Source organism: Physeter macrocephalus, chromosome 11 (assembly GCF_002837175.3).
Source record: "Physeter macrocephalus isolate SW-GA chromosome 11, ASM283717v5, whole genome shotgun sequence".
Lineage (NCBI taxonomy): Eukaryota > Metazoa > Chordata > Mammalia > Artiodactyla > Physeteridae > Physeter > Physeter macrocephalus.
This window is the reverse complement of record NC_041224.1, coordinates 167,949,040-167,969,640: the sequence shown is the minus strand read 5'-3', so window position 1 is coordinate 167,969,640 and position 20,601 is coordinate 167,949,040. Positions and strand designations below refer to the sequence as shown.

General features: G+C 35.9%; 1 protein-coding gene across 5 annotated transcripts in view; it reads left to right on the top strand.

Moving 5' to 3' along the window:
* The window catches only part of EML5 (EMAP like 5), a 178,514-nt gene that overhangs the window by 16,196 nt on the left and 141,717 nt on the right, over positions 1 to 20,601 (top strand). For all 5 annotated transcript variants that reach the window (XM_024130935.3, XM_028496289.2, XM_055088668.1 and 2 more), the window contains exon 2: positions 15,132 to 15,291. In XM_024130935.3, the coding sequence (XP_023986703.1) occupies positions 15,132 to 15,291 (160 nt within the window). The remainder of the gene's footprint in view (positions 1 to 15,131; positions 15,292 to 20,601) is intronic.

The following is a 20,601-nucleotide window of genomic DNA, read 5'->3' as shown; positions in this document are numbered from 1 at the left end:
GTATGTTCCTATTACCATTTTCTTAATTGTTTTGGGTTTGTTTTTGTAGGTCCTTTTCTTCTCTTTTGCTTCCTTCCCCCTTAGAGAAGAGGTTCCTTTAGCATTTTTTGTAGAGCTCGTTTGGTGGTGCTGAATTCTCTTAGCTTTTACTTGTCTGTAAAGCCTTTGATATCTCTGTCAACTCTGAATGAGATCCTTGCCAGGTAGAGTAATCTTGCCTGTAGGTTCTTCCCTTTCATCATTTTAGATAAATCATGCCACTCTCTTCTGGCTTGTAGAGTTTCTGCTGAGAAATCAGCTGTATGTTATTTGTCATTTTTATACGACAAATGTATGTTTGTATGTTGTCATATGTGGTATGTTATTGTATGTTATTTGTCGTTTTTCACTTGTTGCTTTTAATAATTTTTGTTTGTCTTTAATTTTTGTCAATTTGATTACTGTATGTCTCCACATGTTTCTCCTTGGGTTTATCCTGCCTGGGACTCTCTGCACTTCCTGGACTTGGGTGCCTATTTCCTTTCCCATGTTAGGGAAGTTTTCGACTGTAATCTCTTCATATATTTTCTCGTGTCCTTTCTCTCTCTCTTCTCCTTCTGGGACACCTATAATGCGAATGTTGGTGCATATAATGTTGTCCCAGACGTCTCTTAGGCTGTCTTCATTTCTTTTCAGTCTTTTTTCTTTCTCCTCTTCCAGGGCAGTGAATTCCACGATTCTGTCTTCCAGATCACTTATCTGTTCTGCCTCAGTTATTCTGCTATTGATTCCGTCTAGTGTATTTTTCACTTCAGTTACTGTTCATCTCTGTTTGTTTGTTCTTTAATTCTTCTAGGTGTTTGTTCTTTAATTCTTCTAGGTCTTTGTTAAACATTTCTTGCATCTTCTCGGTCTTTTTCTCCATTCTTTTTCCGAGGTCCTGGATCATCTTCACTGTCATTATTCTGAAATCTTTTTCTGGAAGGTGGCCTTGCTCCACTTCATTTAGTTGTTTTTCTGGGGTTTTATCTTGTTCCTTCATCTGGGACATAGTCCTCTACCTTTTCATTTTGTCTGTCTTTCTGTGATTGTGATTTTCGTTACACAGGCTGCAGAATTGTAGTTCTTCTTGCTTCTGCTGTCTGCCTTCTGGTGGATGAGGCTATCTAAGAGGCTTGTGCAAGCTTCCTGATGGGAAGGGTGTCGGTGGGTAGAGCTGGGTGTTGCTCTGTTGGGCAGAGCTCAGTAAAACTTTAATCCACTTGTCTGCTGATGGGTGTGGCTGGGTTCCCTCCCTGTTGGTTGTTTGGCCTGAGGTGACCCAGCCCTGGAGCCTACCCACTCTTTGGTGGGGCTAATGGCAGACTCTGGGCGGACTCACGCCAAGGAGTACTTTCCAGAACTTATGCTGCCAGTGTCCTTGTCCCTGCAGTGCTCCACAGCCACCCTCCACCTCTGCAGGAGACCCTCCAACACTAGAAAGTAGGTCTGGTTCCGTCTCCCATGGGGTCACCGCTCTTTTCCCTGGGTCCTGATGCACACACTACTTTGTGTGTGTCCTCCAAGAGTGGAGTCCCTGGTTCTCCCAGTCCTGTCGAAGTCCTGCAGTCAAATCCCACCAACCTTCAAAGTCTGATTCTCTAGGAATTCCCCCTCCTGTTGCCGGACCCCCAGGTTGGGAAGCCTGACATGGGGCTCAGAACCTTCACTACAGTGGGTGGACCTCTGTGGTATAAGTGTTCTCCAGTTTGTGAGTCACCCACCTAGCAGCCATGGGATTTGATTTTATTGTGGTTGCACCCCTCCTACCATCTTATTGCGGCTTTTCCCCTGTTCTTGGATGTGGGGCATGTTTTTCATGAATTCCAGTGTCCTCCTGTTGATGATTGTTCAGCAGTTAGTTGTGATTCCAGTGCTCTCACAAGAGGGAGTCTGGTATTGCATTTTAAATTTCAAATTCCATTTGTTCTCTCTCAGTGTATAGGATAGCAGTTAACTTTGTATATTAACTTTGTATCCTGCAACCGTGCTATAGTTGCTTTTTTTTTTTTTTTTTTTTTTTTTTTTTTGCAGTACACAGGCCTCTCACCGCTGTGGCCTCTCCCGCTGCGGAGCACAGGCTCCGGACGCCCAGGCCCAGCGGCCATGGCCCACGGGCCCAGCCGCTCCCCGGCACCTGGGATCCTCCCGGACCGGGGCACGAACCCATGTCCCCTGCATCCGCAGGCGGACCCCCAACCACCGCGCCACCAGGGAAGCCCCTATAGTTGCTTTTTAGTTCCAGAAATTCTTTTGGCCGATGCTTTTGCATTTTTTTTTACGTAGATGATCATGTCATCTGCGAACAAAGACTGTTTTATTCTTCCTTCCCAGTCGTTATACGTTTTATTTCCTTTTCTTGCATTATTGCATTAACAAGGCCTTCCAGCACAGTATTGAAAAGGAGTGGTAAAAGGGGGCATTCATGACTTGCACCTGATCTTTGTGGGAAAGAGTTTCTCACCATGAAATATGAAGTTAACTGTGGGGTTTTTGTAGATACTCTTCATAAGGTTGATGCGCGAAGTTCTCCTGTATTCCTGGTTTCCCTTGAGTTTTTATCATGAATGGGTATTGGCATTTGTCAGATGCCTTTTCTTCATCTGTTGATATGATTGTGTGATTTTTATTTTAGTCCATCGATATGATGGACCACATCAATTGATTTTTTAGTCATACCTGGGATATATTCCACATAGTTGTGGTATATAATTCTTTTTATACTTTTAAAAATTCAAGGTGCTAATATTTTGTTGAAGATTTTTGCATCTATGTTTATGAGAGATGCTAATGTATAGTTTGCTTTTCTTGTGATGTCTTTATCTGGTTTTAGTATTAGGGTAATTCTGGCCACATAAAATGAGTTAGGAAGCATTCCCTCTGCTTCTTTCCTCTGAAAGAGATTTGTAGAGAATTGGTATAATTTCTTCCTTAAATGTTTGGTAGGATTTACCAGTGAACCCATCTGAGCCTGATGCTTTCTGTTTTAAAGGTTATTAATTATTGATTCAATTTACTTAATAGATACAGGCCTATTGAGATCATCGATTTCTTCTTGTGGGATTTTGGCAGATTGTGTCTGATACATGTATTCTAAAGTAATTAAGGTTACATTATATGTAAAATCTTGGATTCTGTGCTTTTTATTTAACATTATAGCATAACTTTTCTCCAGTACTGTGAAAAATCACATTTTTTATGACTGCATGAGAGTCCATCGTGTGATTGTACCATAATTATTTAACCATTTCTAAATGTTGGACATTTAGGTGGTTTTCAGGTTTTTACTGTTATAAATAAAGATTCAGGAACAAAAAAGCTGTACATAAGGATTTTTCTGTATTGAGAATTATTTCATTTAAAAAATTTTCTTTTAACACTAGCAGCTTCTTTGGAAATTCAGTTAACAAATACTGATTGAATACCTGCTATGTGCTCATTATTGTTCAAAGTGCTTAGGGTATAATATGAAGAAAAAGGGGAAGCCTCTGTCCTAATGAAGTACCCATTCTAGTGGAGGAGAGTAAGATAATAAGTGCACGATAGTAATTTTAGACAGTGATAACTACTACATATAAAATAGGGTAATCGAGTAGAATATGTTAGGATGACTAGGAAGGTTTCTCTAAGCAAGTTACATTGACCTGAAGCATGAATGATATGAATGAAGCAAGATTTGGGAGATCATTCTAGACAAAGACCTTCCGAGTATAATGAGTTTGGCCTTTTCAAGGGACAGAAAGGCCAGTGTGGCTGGAGTGTGGTGAACAAAAGGGAGAATAGTAGAAGTTGAGGTTCGAGAAGCAGGTGAGGGTATATCTTGTAGAGCCTTGTAAGTGCCAAGTTAGATAGTTTGGATTTTAGTCTACTTGTAATAGGAAGCTGTTGGGGGATTTTAACTAGGTGAAATTTATATTGTTTTAAAAGATCATTCTGGCTATGTTAAGAAGGCCCTAAAGGGGAGCAATAGAGGAAGAAGGGCAGGTGGCTCAGGTTAGGGTTGTAGCAGAGAAGGTGAGGGTGATGATAGAGTCAATAGAACAGGCTAATAGAATGTATGTGATGAATAAGAAAGAGAGAGGTGGTGAGGATTAAATTTAGATTCTTGGTCTGAGCAACTGAGTGGATAGTGATGCCATTTACTAAGATGAGAAACGGATTGGGGGGTAATTAAGGAGGAAAAAAATGCTGGATGTGTTAAATGTGAGTTGCCCATGACACATCTATTGCTCTTGGTTGGAGATACGGATTTGGGTGTTATCACTATATATGTGCTTTTAAAGACATGGGATTGGATGAAATCAGCTGGGAAAGGAAGGGAAGACAGCCAAGATAAGACCCGCAGACACTTTAGCATTGAGAGGTTGGGTGCGGAAGATAGGGCCTAGCAAACGAGAGGGAGAAGGGTGGGCTAATATATTTTGGAATCAGGAAAACCTAGAGAGGAAAGTGTTTCTAAAAAGGGAAGAGTGGTCATTTGTGTTAAATACCGTTGAAAAGTGTTGGAAAATAAGGACATACAATTGACCATTAGATTTGACAGGGTCACACATGACCTTGAAAACAACTATTTTAGTGAAGGAGAAGCGGTGGAAGCTTAGTTGGAATATGTGGAGAAAGTAAAGGGAGTGGAAAAATTGAGACAACTCTTTTGAGTTTTACTGTGAAGGGTCAAGGGAGTGTTTTTCACTAAGTATATTTGAGTGTTAATAGGAATGACTCAGTAGTGAGGAAGCAATAATTCCAGAAAACATAGTTCTAGGAATAAAGTAAATAAGTTTCCTTTACTTGAAAGGAAAGGGACCGGGATCCAGAGCACAAGTGCAGAGTGTGTGGGTTAGAGACGTTTCTTCCATTTTACAAGAGGGAGGGCAGAGTCAGCTGTAACAGTTGCACTTAGGTTAGTGAATTTGTTGTGGGCAAAGTAATCTTCTCTAATTCCATCTATATTTATTCACTGAGTACAAGGCAGCCTTATCAGCTGCAAAGGAGGAAGTTGATGGTGGAGGACTGTGCTCATGAGGAGCTTGGAGGTTGAGAGGAAGAACGCAAAATTTATCAGCTAAGGGTTTAAAAGGATTATGTTATAGTGTAAAAATGCACATTTAAGATTTGTGAGCATAAATTTAAATAAACACTGATGCACAATTGTGTATAAGAAGGGAAATATATGAAGATAACTGCCTTGAAGGAGACAGCCCCCTTTATGTTTGTTTATTGTGTTACTACTTTATAGTTAAGATAAATTTAGAGATTAAATGCTTAAAATACCTTATGTGATTGTTGGATCTGATGACAGTGCTCTTACCTAATTTCTAATATTCAGGAATAGTAATAGGAAAAGGAAATTAAAAGAGAATCTGCTCTTTCCATGAATTTCAAATGATGATATCACAATATGGATGGGTAGTCACCTATGTTTTAGGCCAGGAATATGCCTTGAAATCGTTACTTCTATCATCTTTCTCCCAAATCAATCTGTAGCATTGTTGAGTACCCGTATATGTTCTGCAATTTAGTAGGCAATATGTGGGATAAAACTTAACTCTAAGATACTAAGTTAACTTCAAGATTATTGGAAAAACACTCATGCTTTCTTTCTCATTAAGAAACTTGGAGCTATCAGAAGAGAACTTTCAGATTCCACCCACCCATCAGCAATACAAGCAGCTTCTTTCTCACATTAATCCCTCCACTTCTGCACAAATCCCACCCTTTTTTCCCTGTTCCAGAAATTCTCCCTGTCTCCTGTATCAATATTTTTGATGATTTTTCTACTGGGTGATTTCTGTGAGTATATAAAATATGCTCAAAAAATAGTCTTTTCAGCAAGTAATGTCGAAAACATCTAAATATCCATATGTGGAACAAAATGAACTTTAGCTATATTTCACCATATACAGAATTTAACTCAAATTGAATCCTATATCTTAAATGTAAAAGCTAACACTATAATATTTCTGAGAAGTATAGGAAATAGGGCATAAAAAGCGTGACTTCCAAAAAGGAAAATTATGAATTGAGCCTCATTAAATTTAAAACTTTTCAAACTTCCAGGTAACTGAGGACGGAGGCACGTATGTAGTAACCTCGCAGAATCTCTTCCCTAAACAATGCAGAATTCATTTCACAACTATGATGTTTCTATGCAAAACCCTAGTCTCACCGTTATTTAAACAGAGAATAGCAAAACTGAAAAAATAACTATAAGTAAAAATAGAAAAACAAATTCCAACCACAGTTTGTTTCACAAGCTTTCTCCTCTCCACTGCTGGACTTTACAGGGAGAAGCTTAACCTAAAAATCTGAAACAATATCTTGACCGGATACTGTAAGAATGAAGACAAAGATAACTGTAGATAATGCTATAATCTGGTTAGTAAAATTGTTTCTCACAGGACTAGCAATTCTGAAACAGCTTTATATATACTAAAATTAAATAAATAAATAGACTTTAGATTATGAGAGCCTAATAAGCCTTCCACTCTTGGAGGAAGAAATTATACAGGCATACCTCAGAGATATTGCAGATTCAGTTCCAGACCACTGCTAAAGCGAAAACAGCAACAGAGTTAGTCATACGAAATTTTTAGTTCCCAGTGCATATAAAAGTTATGTTTATACTATACTGTAGTCTAAGTCTGCGACAGCATATGTCTAAAGAGACGATATACATACCTTAATTTAAAAATAATTTATTGCTAAAAACGTTAACCATTATCTGAGTCTTCAGTGAGTCATAGTAGTAATATCAAAGACTGCTGATCACAGACCACCATAACAAATATAATAATAATGAAAAAGTTTGAAATATTATGAGAATTGCCAAAATGTGATACAGAGACACAAAGAGAGCAAATGCTTTTGGAAAAATGGCACTGATAGACTTAACACGATGCAGGGTTGCCACAAACCTTCAATGTGTAAAAAACGCACTATCGATGAAGCACAGTACAACAAGGTATGCCTGTAAATAAGGAAAGGAGAAGTCTTAAATGAACCCTGTGGTTTTGGATTAAAATCGGAGGTATTGAGATATCATCTCACACCGGTCAGAATGGCCATCATCAAAAAATCTACAAACAATAAATGCTGGAGAGTGTGTGGAGAAAAGGGAACCCTCTTGCACTGTTGGTGCAAATGTAAACTGATACAGCCACTATGGAGAACAGTGTGGAGGTTCCTTAAAAAGTTATTTGTAGTGAGGTGGATGGACCTAGAGACCGTCATACAGAGTGAAGTAAGTCAGAAAGAAAAACGAATACCATACGCTAACACATATATATAGAATCTAAAAGAAAAAAAATGGTCAGAAGAACCTAGGTGCAAGATGGGAATAAAGATGCAGACCTACTAGAGAATGGACGTGAGGATACGGGGAGGGTGAAGGGTAAGCTGGGGCAAAGTGAGAGAGTGGCATGGACATATATACACTACCAAATGTAAAATAGATAGCTAGTGGGAAGCAGCTGCATAGCACAGGGAGATTAGCTCTGTGCTTTGTGACCACCTAGAGGGGTGGGACAGGAAGAGTGGGAGGGAGGGAGATGCAAGAGGGAAGAGACATGGGGACATATGTATATGTATAACTGATTCACTTTGTTATAAAGCAGAAACTAACACATCATTGTAAAGCAATTATACTCTAATAAAGATGTTTAAAAAATAAATAAATAAAATAAAATAAAATCAGAGGTATCAATATGAACTCACAGGCTTTTGTTTTTAAAGGTTATATTCTATAGTTATTATAAAACATTGGCTATATTCCCCGTGTCTTGTAGCTTATTTTATACCTAATAATTTGTACCTTTTAATCCCCAACCCTTATATTCCCCCTCCCCACCTCCCTCTCCCCTCTGGTAACCACTAGTTTGTTCTCTATATCTGTGAGTCTGCTTCTTTTTTGTTATACTCACTAGTTTGTTGTATTTTTTAGATTCCACATGTAAGTGATATTATACAGTATTTGTCTTTCTTTGACTGACTTATTTCACTTAGTAAAATGCCCTCCAAGTCCATCCATGTTGCTGCAAATGGCAAAATTTCACTCTGTTTTATGGCTGAGTAGTATTCCATTGTGTGTGTGTGTGTGTGTGTGTGTGTGTGTGTGTGTATAAAACACCTGTTCTGTTGATGGACACTTAGGTTGCTTCCACATCTTGGCAATTGTAAATAACACTGCTATGTGAATATTGGGGTACATGTATCTTTTTGAATTAATGTTTTTTTGGTTTTTTTGGATATATACCCAGGAGAAGAATTGCTGAGTCATACAGTAGTTTATTTGTAGTTTTTTGAGAAACCACCAAACTGTTTTCCACAGTGGCTGCACCAATTTACATTCTGACCCACAGTGTACGAGGGTTCCCTTTTCTCCACATCCTCGCCGATATTTGTTGTGTTGTTTTTGATGATAGCCATTCTGACCGGTATGAGGTGATACCTCACTGTGGTTTTAATTTGCATTTCTCTGATGATTAACAGTGTTGAGCATCTTTTCATGTGTCTGTTGGCCATCTGAATGTCTTCTTTGGAAAAATGTCTATTCAGGTCTTCTGCCCATTTTTTGATGGGGTTGTTTGTTTTTTTTAATGTTAAGTTTATATATTTTAGATATTATCCCCTTATCAGTCATATAATTTGCAAATATTTTCACCCATTCAGTAGGTTGTCTTTTTGTTTTGTCAGTTGTTTCCTGTGCTGTGCAAAAGCTTTTAAGTTTAATTAGATTCCTTTTTTTCTTTAATTAAAAAAATTTTTATTGGAATACAGTTGATTTACAATGTTGTGTTAGTTTCAGGTGTACAGTCCATTTATTTATTTTTGCTTTTATTTCCTTTGTTTTAGGAGACGGATCCAAAAATATACTGCTGCGATTTATGTCAGAGTGTTCTGCCTGTGTTTTCCTCTAGGAGTTTAATGGTATCTGGTCTTACATTTAGGTCTTTAATCCATTTCAGTTTATTTTCTATATGGTGTTAGAGAATGTTCTAATTTCATTCTTTTACGTGCAGCTGTCCAGTTTTTCCTAGGACCACTTATTGAAGAGACTGTCTTTTCTCCATTGTATATTCTTGCCTCCTTTGTCATAGATTAACTGACTGTAAGTGCATGTGTTTATTTCTGGGCTCTCTATTCTGTTCCATTGATCTGTATGTCTGTTTTTGTGCCAGTACCATACTGATTTGATTACTTTAGCTTTGTACTATAGTTTTAAGTCAGGGAGCCTGACTCCTCCAGCTCTATTCTTCTTTCTCAAGATTGTTTTGGTTATTTGGGGTCTTTTGTGTCTCCATACAAATTTTAAAATTATTTGTTCTAGTTCTGTGAAAAATGCCATTGGTATTTTTATAGGGATTGCATTAAATCTGTGGAATGCCTTGGATAGTATAATCATTTTAACAATATTGATTTTTCCAGTCCATGAACATGGTATCTCTTTCTATCTGTTTGTGTCATCTTCAGTTTCTTTCATCACTGTTTTATAGTTCTGAGTACAGGTCTTTTACCTACTTAGGTAGGTTTATTCCTAGGTATTTTATTCTGTTTGTTGCAATGGTATATGGGAGTGTTTTCTTAATTTCTCTTTCAGGTTTTTCATCATTAGTGTATAGGAATGCAAGAGATTTCTATGCATTAATTTTGTATCCTGCTACTTTACCATATATATAGAATCTAAAAGAAAAAAAATGGTCAGAAGAACCTAGGTGCAAGATGGGAATAAAGATGCAGACCTACTAGAGAATGGACGTGAGGATACGGGGAGGGTGAAGGGTAAGCTGGGGCAAAGTGAGAGAGTGGCATGGACATATATACACTACCAAATGTAAAATAGATAGCTAGTGGGAAGCAGCTGCATAGCACAGGGAGATTAGCTCTGTGCTTTGTGACCACCTAGAGGGGTGGGACAGGAAGAGTGGGAGGGAGGGAGATGCAAGAGGGAAGAGACATGGGGACATATGTATATGTATAACTGATTCACTTTGTTATAAAGCAGAAACTAACACATCATTGTAAAGCAATTATACTCTAATAAAGATGTTTAAAAAATAAATAAATAAAATAAAATAAAATCAGAGGTATCAATATGAACTCACAGGCTTTTGTTTTTAAAGGTTATATTCTATAGTTATTATAAAACATTGGCTATATTCCCCGTGTCTTGTAGCTTATTTTATACCTAATAATTTGTACCTTTTAATCCCCAACCCTTATATTCCCCCTCCCCACCTCCCTCTCCCCTCTGGTAACCACTAGTTTGTTCTCTATATCTGTGAGTCTGCTTCTTTTTTGTTATACTCACTAGTTTGTTGTATTTTTTAGATTCCACATGTAAGTGATATTATACAGTATTTGTCTTTCTTTGACTGACTTATTTCACTTAGTAAAATGCCCTCCAAGTCCATCCATGTTGCTGCAAATGGCAAAATTTCACTCTGTTTTATGGCTGAGTAGTATTCCATTGTGTGTGTGTGTGTGTGTGTGTGTGTGTGTGTGTGTATAAAACACCTGTTCTGTTGATGGACACTTAGGTTGCTTCCACATCTTGGCAATTGTAAATAACACTGCTATGTGAATATTGGGGTACATGTATCTTTTTGAATTAATGTTTTTTTGGTTTTTTTGGATATATACCCAGGAGAAGAATTGCTGAGTCATACAGTAGTTTATTTGTAGTTTTTTGAGAAACCACCAAACTGTTTTCCACAGTGGCTGCACCAATTTACATTCTGACCCACAGTGTACGAGGGTTCCCTTTTCTCCACATCCTCGCCGATATTTGTTGTGTTGTTTTTGATGATAGCCATTCTGACCGGTATGAGGTGATACCTCACTGTGGTTTTAATTTGCATTTCTCTGATGATTAACAGTGTTGAGCATCTTTTCATGTGTCTGTTGGCCATCTGAATGTCTTCTTTGGAAAAATGTCTATTCAGGTCTTCTGCCCATTTTTTGATGGGGTTGTTTGTTTTTTTTAATGTTAAGTTTATATATTTTAGATATTATCCCCTTATCAGTCATATAATTTGCAAATATTTTCACCCATTCAGTAGGTTGTCTTTTTGTTTTGTCAGTTGTTTCCTGTGCTGTGCAAAAGCTTTTAAGTTTAATTAGATTCCTTTTTTTCTTTAATTAAAAAAATTTTTATTGGAATACAGTTGATTTACAATGTTGTGTTAGTTTCAGGTGTACAGTCCATTTATTTATTTTTGCTTTTATTTCCTTTGTTTTAGGAGACGGATCCAAAAATATACTGCTGCGATTTATGTCAGAGTGTTCTGCCTGTGTTTTCCTCTAGGAGTTTAATGGTATCTGGTCTTACATTTAGGTCTTTAATCCATTTCAGTTTATTTTCTATATGGTGTTAGAGAATGTTCTAATTTCATTCTTTTACGTGCAGCTGTCCAGTTTTTCCTAGGACCACTTATTGAAGAGACTGTCTTTTCTCCATTGTATATTCTTGCCTCCTTTGTCATAGATTAACTGACTGTAAGTGCATGTGTTTATTTCTGGGCTCTCTATTCTGTTCCATTGATCTGTATGTCTGTTTTTGTGCCAGTACCATACTGATTTGATTACTTTAGCTTTGTACTATAGTTTTAAGTCAGGGAGCCTGACTCCTCCAGCTCTATTCTTCTTTCTCAAGATTGTTTTGGTTATTTGGGGTCTTTTGTGTCTCCATACAAATTTTAAAATTATTTGTTCTAGTTCTGTGAAAAATGCCATTGGTATTTTTATAGGGATTGCATTAAATCTGTGGAATGCCTTGGATAGTATAATCATTTTAACAATATTGATTTTTCCAGTCCATGAACATGGTATCTCTTTCTATCTGTTTGTGTCATCTTCAGTTTCTTTCATCACTGTTTTATAGTTCTGAGTACAGGTCTTTTACCTACTTAGGTAGGTTTATTCCTAGGTATTTTATTCTTTTTGATGTGATGATGAATGGGATTGTTTCCTTAATTTCTCTTTTTGATACTTCGTTGTTAGTGTATAGAAATGCAACAGGTTTCTGTATGTTAATTTGTATCCTGCAACTTTACCGAATTCGTTGATGAGCTCTAGTAGTTTTCTGGTAACATCTTTAATATTTTCCATGTATAGTACCATGTCATCTGCAAACAGTGAAGTTTTACTTCTTCTTTTCCAGTTTGGATTCCTTTTATTTCTTTTTCTTGTCTGAGTGCTATGGCTAGGACTTGCATTTCTATGTTGAATAAAAGTGGTGAGAGTGGGCATCCTTGTCTTGTTCCTGATCTTAGGGGAAATGCTTTCAGCTTTTACCATTGAGTATAATATTATCTGTCAGTTTTTCATATCTGGCCTTTATTATGTTGAGGTATGTTCTCTCTATGCCCACTTTCTGGGAGTTTTTGTCGTAAATGGATGTTCAATTTTGTCAAAAGCTTTTTCTGCATCTATTGAGACGATCATATGGGTTTTGTTCTTCATTTTGTTAATGTGGTGTATCACACTGATTGATTTGCAGATATTGAAAAATCCTTGCATTGCTGGGATAAATCCCAGTTGATCATGGTTTGCTAATATTTTGTTAAGGATTTTTTGCATCTATGCTTATCAGTGATATTGAGCTGTAATTTTCTTGTTTAGTCATATCTTTGTCTGGTTTTGCTATCAGGGTGATGCTGGCCTCATAGAATGAGTTCAGGAAGTATTCCTTCCTCTTCAGTTCTTTGGAATACCTTGATAAGCATAGGTGTTAACTCTTGTCTAAATGTTTGTTAGAAGTCACCTTTGAAGCTATCTGGTGATTGGACTTTTGCTTGTTGGGAGTTTCATTACTGGTAATTTCCTTGGGGGAAATGTTTATTCAGATCCTTTGTACACTTAAAAAATTGGGTTGTTTGTGGTTTTGTTGTTGATTTTTTTTTTTTTTTTGTATTCTGGATGTAAGTCCCTTATCAGATATATGCTTTGCAAATATTTTCTCTCATTCTGTGGGTTGTGTTTTTATGTTCTTGATGGTTGTCCTTTGAAGAACAAAAGTTTTTAATTTTAATGAAATCCATGTTATCTGTGTTTTCTTTTATCACTTCTGCTTTTGCTGTCAGATCTAAGGACACCTTTGTTTCATCCAAGTTACGTAAGACTTAGACCTGTGTTTTGGCTTTTATATTTTGAGTGGATTTTTGTATATGGTTTGAGGTATGGGTCCAGATTCATTCTTTTGCATGTAGATATTCAGATGTCCAGCACCATCTATTGAAAAGACCTTTCTTATTAATGGAAAGGCAATTGACCATAAATATATCAGTTTACTTTTGGACTCTCAATTCTGTTCCATTGATCAGCATGTCTGTTTTTATGTCAGTGCCATACTGTCTTGATTACTGTGGTTTTGTAGTAAGTTTTGAAATTGGTATGTGTGAGTCTTTCAATTTTGTTCTTTCACAAGATTGTTTTTACTGTTCTGAGTTTTAGAATCAGCTTGTCAGTTTCTTCAAGAAAGGCAACTAGTATTTTGGCAGGGATTGTGTTGACTCTGTAGATCAGTTTAGGAAGTAATACCATCTTAACAACATGGCCCTCCAAGAACACGCGATGTCTTTCCATTTATTTAGATCTCTTAACATTTCTTTAATGATATTGTGTAGTTTTTAGTGTATAAGTCTTGTACCTTTTTGTTTAATTTATTCCTAAGTGTTTTGTTCTTTTTGATGCTGTTATAAGTGGAATTGTTTTCTTGATTTAATTTTCAGATTGTTGCTAGTGTATAGAAATACAATTTGTATTTTTATATTGATCATATATCCTTCAGCCTTGCTGAACTCATTTATTAGCTCTACTTGGGGTTTATTCTGTTGTTGTTTGTGGATTCCTTAGGTTTTCCTATGTATGGTATTATGTTATTTGCAAGTAGAGATAGTTTTACTTCTCTCTTTTATTTCTTTTTCTTGCCTAATTGTCCTGGCTAAAATATCCAGTATCATGTTGAAGGGAAGTGGCAAGAGCTGACATCCTTGTCTTGTTCCTGTACTTATAGGGGGAACTTTCAGGCTTTCACCATTATATGTGATATTAGCTGTGCATTTTCATAGATGCCCTTTATCAGGTTGAGGAAATTTTCTTCAATTCCTAGTTTGTTGTGTTTTATATTATGAAAGAGGTTACATTTTTGTCAAATGCTTTTTCTGCATCTATTGAGATGAACATGTGTGGGGGTTTGGGTGTTATTACTAATATGATATACTTATTACATTGGTTGATTTTAATATGTTGAACCAACCTTCCATTCCCGCTTACCTTTTTTCTCCATAATTTCTCACTTAGTATTCCCTGACTTGACGATACCACTCCAGGCCATCCAGATGCCCAAGCCAAAAACCCAAGAGTCATCTTAGACTCTTCCCTTTCTGTTACCCTGTACATCAAATCTGTTAATTCTGTTTTAATGCCCTCTTAACTTTTGCATCTTTCAGTTCATCTTCCACCCTGATGCTGGGAGTGATTTTTTTTTTTCTCCCAAAGGAGAATTTGATCATCTAAATATACTTGTGGAAAAATTTATCAAGGAGAAATTTATATTCATTCCTTGCCTTCTACTGATGTACATAAACCATTACCAACTGTTTGGTCTTTGTCTTGTTTTTAACGACTTACTACTTTCTGTGAATTATGGGTGACCTTTCTGTTTTTTTAAATGGGATTTGTAATTTAATATTAATGTTATAATAGGATGGCTACTCAATGCTATTTTTGGACACTAACATTTGGTCTAACTTTATACAATAAAAGACTAACTGGGAGAGAGGGCTTAAAACAGATGAGATGAATACCAAATGAGAAGATGGCATGTGGTAGGGTTGCTACTGATTCATTGCTGTGGTTCAGTTCACCGCTTGTGAGAATTCTTTTTTTGAGAAGTTTACACACACTACATCATATTAAAAGATTATGAAGTCTATCATAATTGTTTATTACATATACCATTGAAGTAGTAACTCTTAGCATGGATTTTTATGGGAGTTATTTTAAGGCCAGATTATTTTACGTAAATAAGTAACTAAAGTCTAATTTTCACATTGATATAACAGCTCTGTAAGCAGTTTTAAATCTGTTTATTTATTTATTTATTTATTTTGCAGCCTTGCATTGCATCCTGAACGAGTATTGGTGGCAACAGGACAAGTTGGGAAAGAGCCTTATATCTGTGTTTGGGATTCATACACTGTGCAGACCATATCAGTTCTTAAGGATGTTCATACACATGGTATAGCTTGCTTAGCATTTGACTTAGATGGACAGGTATGTGATAATTTTTTTTCTTTTTGTAAACTGTGTTTTTAAAGTATGTACTATAAGAAATTATTATAAATCTGTAAATATTAAATTGGAAAGCATTTGACAAAAAGCATTTATTCAAGGTGGAGGTGGGTAGAGGGGGTGGGTGGTAGCTATATATAAGAAAAATAAGAATAATAATGAGTTTTTATTTCATTGTATCAAGAACTTTTCAGTTGAATTAATTACTACTATTAGAGCCAACGTGATTCTGACTTGGTGGAACATTACCTGGTTGTTTTTGAAAATTTTACATGTAACTCTTTTCCAGGTATTGTATGTTAATAGGAAAGATGGAAGATATCTTAGGAAAATTCACTTTTTCTAAGTAGAGCTGTAAACATTTTAATTTTTAGTTATTTTAAAGGTTTCTATTAAAATTATATTTTTAATTGAAAATAATGAGGCAGTTTTTATAATATGAGCTATTTTATATAAAATCTAAGTTCATAACAAAAGATGTAATCTTTGTTCCACTTACTAATCAATTCCCAAATTATTATTTACTCCTAGTCATCGATTTTTAAAAAATTAAGCCAACAGCTCTTTTGTGGTACTTTCATGGAACTTGTTGTACCGAAAACATATTTAAGAAGTGATAAGAAGTTGGGTTTTGCAGATTTAGTTAATTTATAATCTTTAAAAGTTTTATAGTGAAATTAGACTTTAAAAATTATTTTAACTTTTAGAAGAATTTTAGTTGTCTGCTTTTTAATTCTTAAAATTAATTTTGTAGATCTATATTTTACAGAAACAGATTACATTCTGTTGTAGTCACTTGAAAATGATAGCCAGTAGATGTTTTATTTACAACTCTGAGAAATAACTTCTTTGAGTAGCATAGATTAATATATTTTCTGATTAGAGTCCAGTAAGAGATCTATAAAGATGTAACTCGAACCTCTCATTTGGGGAAAAAATGTGTTTCTAGGTTTAGAACCACTGTGTAGCAGTGATTGGCAATTCCAGAACCTTAATTCATTTCCCATTTTTTCTGTTGTTTTTCAAGTCCCTTAATGTCCTCATATCAAAATTTCATTTTTCTTTTTAAAAGGAAGAGAATAATATTCTTTACTTACTTCACAGGAAATTACATTTTATTAAACCAACAAAGTTGTTTTTTAAAATTATTTACCAAAGGTATTATGATATCCACAGTGGTTTAACTATAAATGTCTGTATACTTTAAATATAGATGTTTTCTTCTTAATTTTAAAATTGCCCTTTCTAAATGCGGTGTATTGCATGGCTGAGGAAATTCTCTTACATACAAGGAGAAATCATGCCCATAGTTTTTACTAGTTGAAGCTTTTAATTTTGCTTACTTTAAGCAACATATAAGAAAAGTCTTGGGTACATGCATTTTATTGTCACAGATCTTCATAAGGATGTGCTACTTTAAAATGTAAGCTTATAAAAAACATAATAGCCAGAAGTTATTGAGCACATACTAAGTGCCAGGCATTGTGCTAAGCCTACATTATCTCATTTAATCCTCACAACAACCCTATGAAATAGATATTATTATTATCTCTATTTTACAGATAAAGAAACTGAGACTTAGAGAGGTTAAATAACTTGCCCCAGGTTACACAGCTAGTAAATGGAGCCAGAGCGGGAACCCAGGTCAGTCATACTCCAAAGCTCATGTTTTTAACCGCAATGCTCTCCTGCTTCCCAAACATGGAACTTAGGAGGTGGTTATTTATATTTCAGAAGGAATTCATCCATCTTAAGTACAGTTAAAACTTGTAAGGAACTGCTGCCAATTGAAGATTAAGAGTATTTCTGAAATTATGTTAATGAGAAGATGCTTTAGTTAAGAAATATATTTGGGAACATATCTATTTATTCACAAATATCTATAAACTGTTTATGAAATACCAATTAGGAAATACTGTATAATTTTTGCATTTTCTACTAGATTTGAAACTGTAAATGATCAGTTAAGGTTTATACAATGAATGAGTCTCCCTATTGGTAGTATGCTGAATTTTCTTTCCCCAGAGGGTTTCTTCTAAATGGATTGACTATCCATGCTAATACTGGAAGTCTACCTCATTGAGAATAATTAGGGCATGAAAAGGCTATATAAATCCACATCAAACAGAGATTAAAATTTCATAGTAAATGGTAGAGAGAGTGTAGCAGGAGAAGAATTTGATACTTTATCTTGAAAACACAACGATAATTTATAAAAATACATTCCCATATTTAACAAAATCTAAGTTATAGTTAAAACTCTGCTAATTTATAGAATGAACTAAGAATAAAATGTTAATTTTTTAGCCTAATTTTGTCAATTATATGCTGGTACATGATTATGCAGAGTCGTATTTGCAAAAATATTAAAGGAGTTCACTGATTTTTCCAAGGACCTTTTAGTAATCTCTTGATATCTAGACATATCTCAAGTGCCTATTGTATTATTTTTGAGTTTTCATCTCTTCCATTGCTCTGCCAGATCCTAATTTCTGTTGGCTTTCTGTATGAATTGACCAATATTTACTACATTAAGTCCTGGATATTTTGCAAAATTTGTGATTTTTACTTTATAACATTTGTAACAACTAGTCCTCCCTTAATAAATACTGAGATCACAAGGACCCCCCACCCTCGTATTAGAATCTTTTACATTTGTCTATTATTTGAATGTGTTTCACACTTGCAGGAACTCATGGAATGCATCTAGTTGTGCCTATTAAGATACTTTTCTCATTTGAGTATTTAGTGTGCTAGAACTTTTTAACAAATACAGTTGACCTTTGAACAACGCAGGGGTTAATCTGCATATAACTTATAGTCGGCCCTCCGTATTCACGGTTCCTCTACGTCTGTGGATTCAACCAACCGTGAACCTGTAGTACTGTAGTATTTACTGTTGGAAAATATCTGTGTGTAAGGGGACCCAGGAAGTTCAAATCTATGTTGTTCAAGGTCAGCTATACTTCCGGTTTAATTAATGGACACAACCAAGATTTTGTTTGGGAATAGGATCAGGGAGGAATTTGGGAAGCTGGATAGAGGCTTCTTTATCTGGTTTTCTTTCTCCCTATCTGACTGTTAGTTCTTAGTTATCTTGAAAGGAGCTGTTCCTTCTGTCTGCTTCTTAAATGTCAGTGTTCCTAGGAGTCTGTAGCCTTCGTTCCTCCAGCCCCCCTCACTTCACTTATTCTCTTTAGGTGATTACTAGATCCATGACTTTAACTCCTGTGTCAGTTAACAGTGGCCTCGGCTTCTCTCCTCAAATCCATATACTCTCCTTGAATGTCGTATAGATATACCATTTATTACATGTTTAAAACTGAATTCTCTCTTTATTCTAACTCATTAAAAAACAAAGCTCATTCTTTCTCCTGTTTCTGGCCTACCTCTCCAGTCTTGTCTCCTGCCACTTCCCCGTTGGCAGCTCCTCCCCTCAGCCACACCAAAGTACTAGCTCTTTCCTGAAAGCACCATGAGCTGTCTGATCTTGGTATCCTTTGGCCTTAAATGCATTTTCTCTTATTTTTCTACCCGACTGTCTCTATCTTCTAAGATATGGTTCCAGCATTACTTTCACTGGAAAACTTTCTTTATGCTCTTCCTCACCTGTGAGAAAGGATGATGAAGTAAAAAATGATAGAAAGCTAAGAGAGGGGGTAGTATGTGCTTGGTTATTATTATCTTTTCCTCTCTGCTGTTACCTAACCTGTGGTTAAGGAGGTTGATTTTGGCCATGATGTGTTTATCAGGGCTACAGAGGAAGTGCTCCCAGGTCTATTTTGTTACTGCCTGTACAGAGCCAGATGCTCTGGGGCTCTATCGAAGTACCTGGAGTTTTAAAGCTTTTGGCCAATTGTGGTTCACTTTGTGTGTGATGAACTTAGCCAGAGAGAAGAGGCATTGATAGAAAGGGCAGTGCCTCTCTGACTATTCCTCACTTTATACTTGTCTTGTGAAATTTTAATCTCTACATAGTATACTATATAGCAAGAGGTAGATATCTTTGATTTGCTGATTACTCTCTAGTTCCCAAATATTAAAGACTCTTAGGAGGAGCATATCATCTCCTCTAGTTCATTTGGACTTTCTGCAAGTGTGACTTGATGGAGAGCCAGATACAAAATATATTCTGTATCTTTTTATGTAAGCCACTCATTCTACCCATTTGGGGACTTAGATAGTAATTTTACTATGTAGAAACTTTCTAGCTAGGTACTAAATGACATTTCTCATTCAGACGGGTGGAGGGCATGGGTTCTTAAAGTTAATTATGGTTATGGGAACATAATAATAATGATGATGATAACAAACATTTATATAACATTAAGGATATGCCAAGCACTCTTCTAATTCCTTTATATATGTTAACCCTATGAGGTTTATTTTTTTATTATCCCTATTTAGGAGATGAGGAACCTAAGGTACAGAGAGGCTAAATAATTGCCCAAAGTCATCCAGTTAGTGAGAGATGGAGCTGGTGTTTAAACCTAGGCAGTCTGGTACCAGAATCTGTGCTGTAAACCAGAGATTGGCAAAACTTTCTACAACATGTCAGATAGTAAATATTTTAAGCTTTTGAGCCATGCAGTCTCTGTCACAGCTACTCCAGCTCTGCATTGTAGTGTGAAAGCAGTCATAGACACCTTATAAAGGAATAGGTGTGGGTATGTTCCAGTAGAACTTTATTTACAAAAAGCAGGGTACAGGCCTGAGGGTTGTAATTTGCCTACCCCTGCTTCTAAACCAGTGCTTTTCAAAGTATGTGTTGCGGGTGGGTCCTTGTGATTTCTTCTTTAACTCTGCCATTACTTAGAATTGTACTGATAGTTGCCAGATATTTGGAGGATTTTCTGCATAACTTTCTGTTATTCTGATTTAATTCTGTCTTTGTCAGAGAACATACTCTGTATTTTAATTTTTAAAAATTTGTTTAGGCTTCTTTTGTAATTCACAATTTTGTGATCTTCATGAGGTTTCCTGTGCACTTTGAAAAAATACGGGAAAATATGTATTCTGCTATTTCTTTTTTCTCCTGTTTATTGTGCTATTGTTGTCATTCATTTTACTTCTTTCATTTTGATTCATTTTACATGCTTTGTAAACTCCATTATAACTGTTGTGATTTTTCCTTAAACAGTTAGTTTTCAAAGAAAATTAAAAGTAAGAAAAGTCTTATTTACATATTTACCGTTTGGGTACTCTTCATTGATATGTGTAAATTAAGTCTCTCTTTGGTATCATTTTCCTTCTGCCTGAAGAAACTTCTGGTATCGTATCTTATAGTGCTGA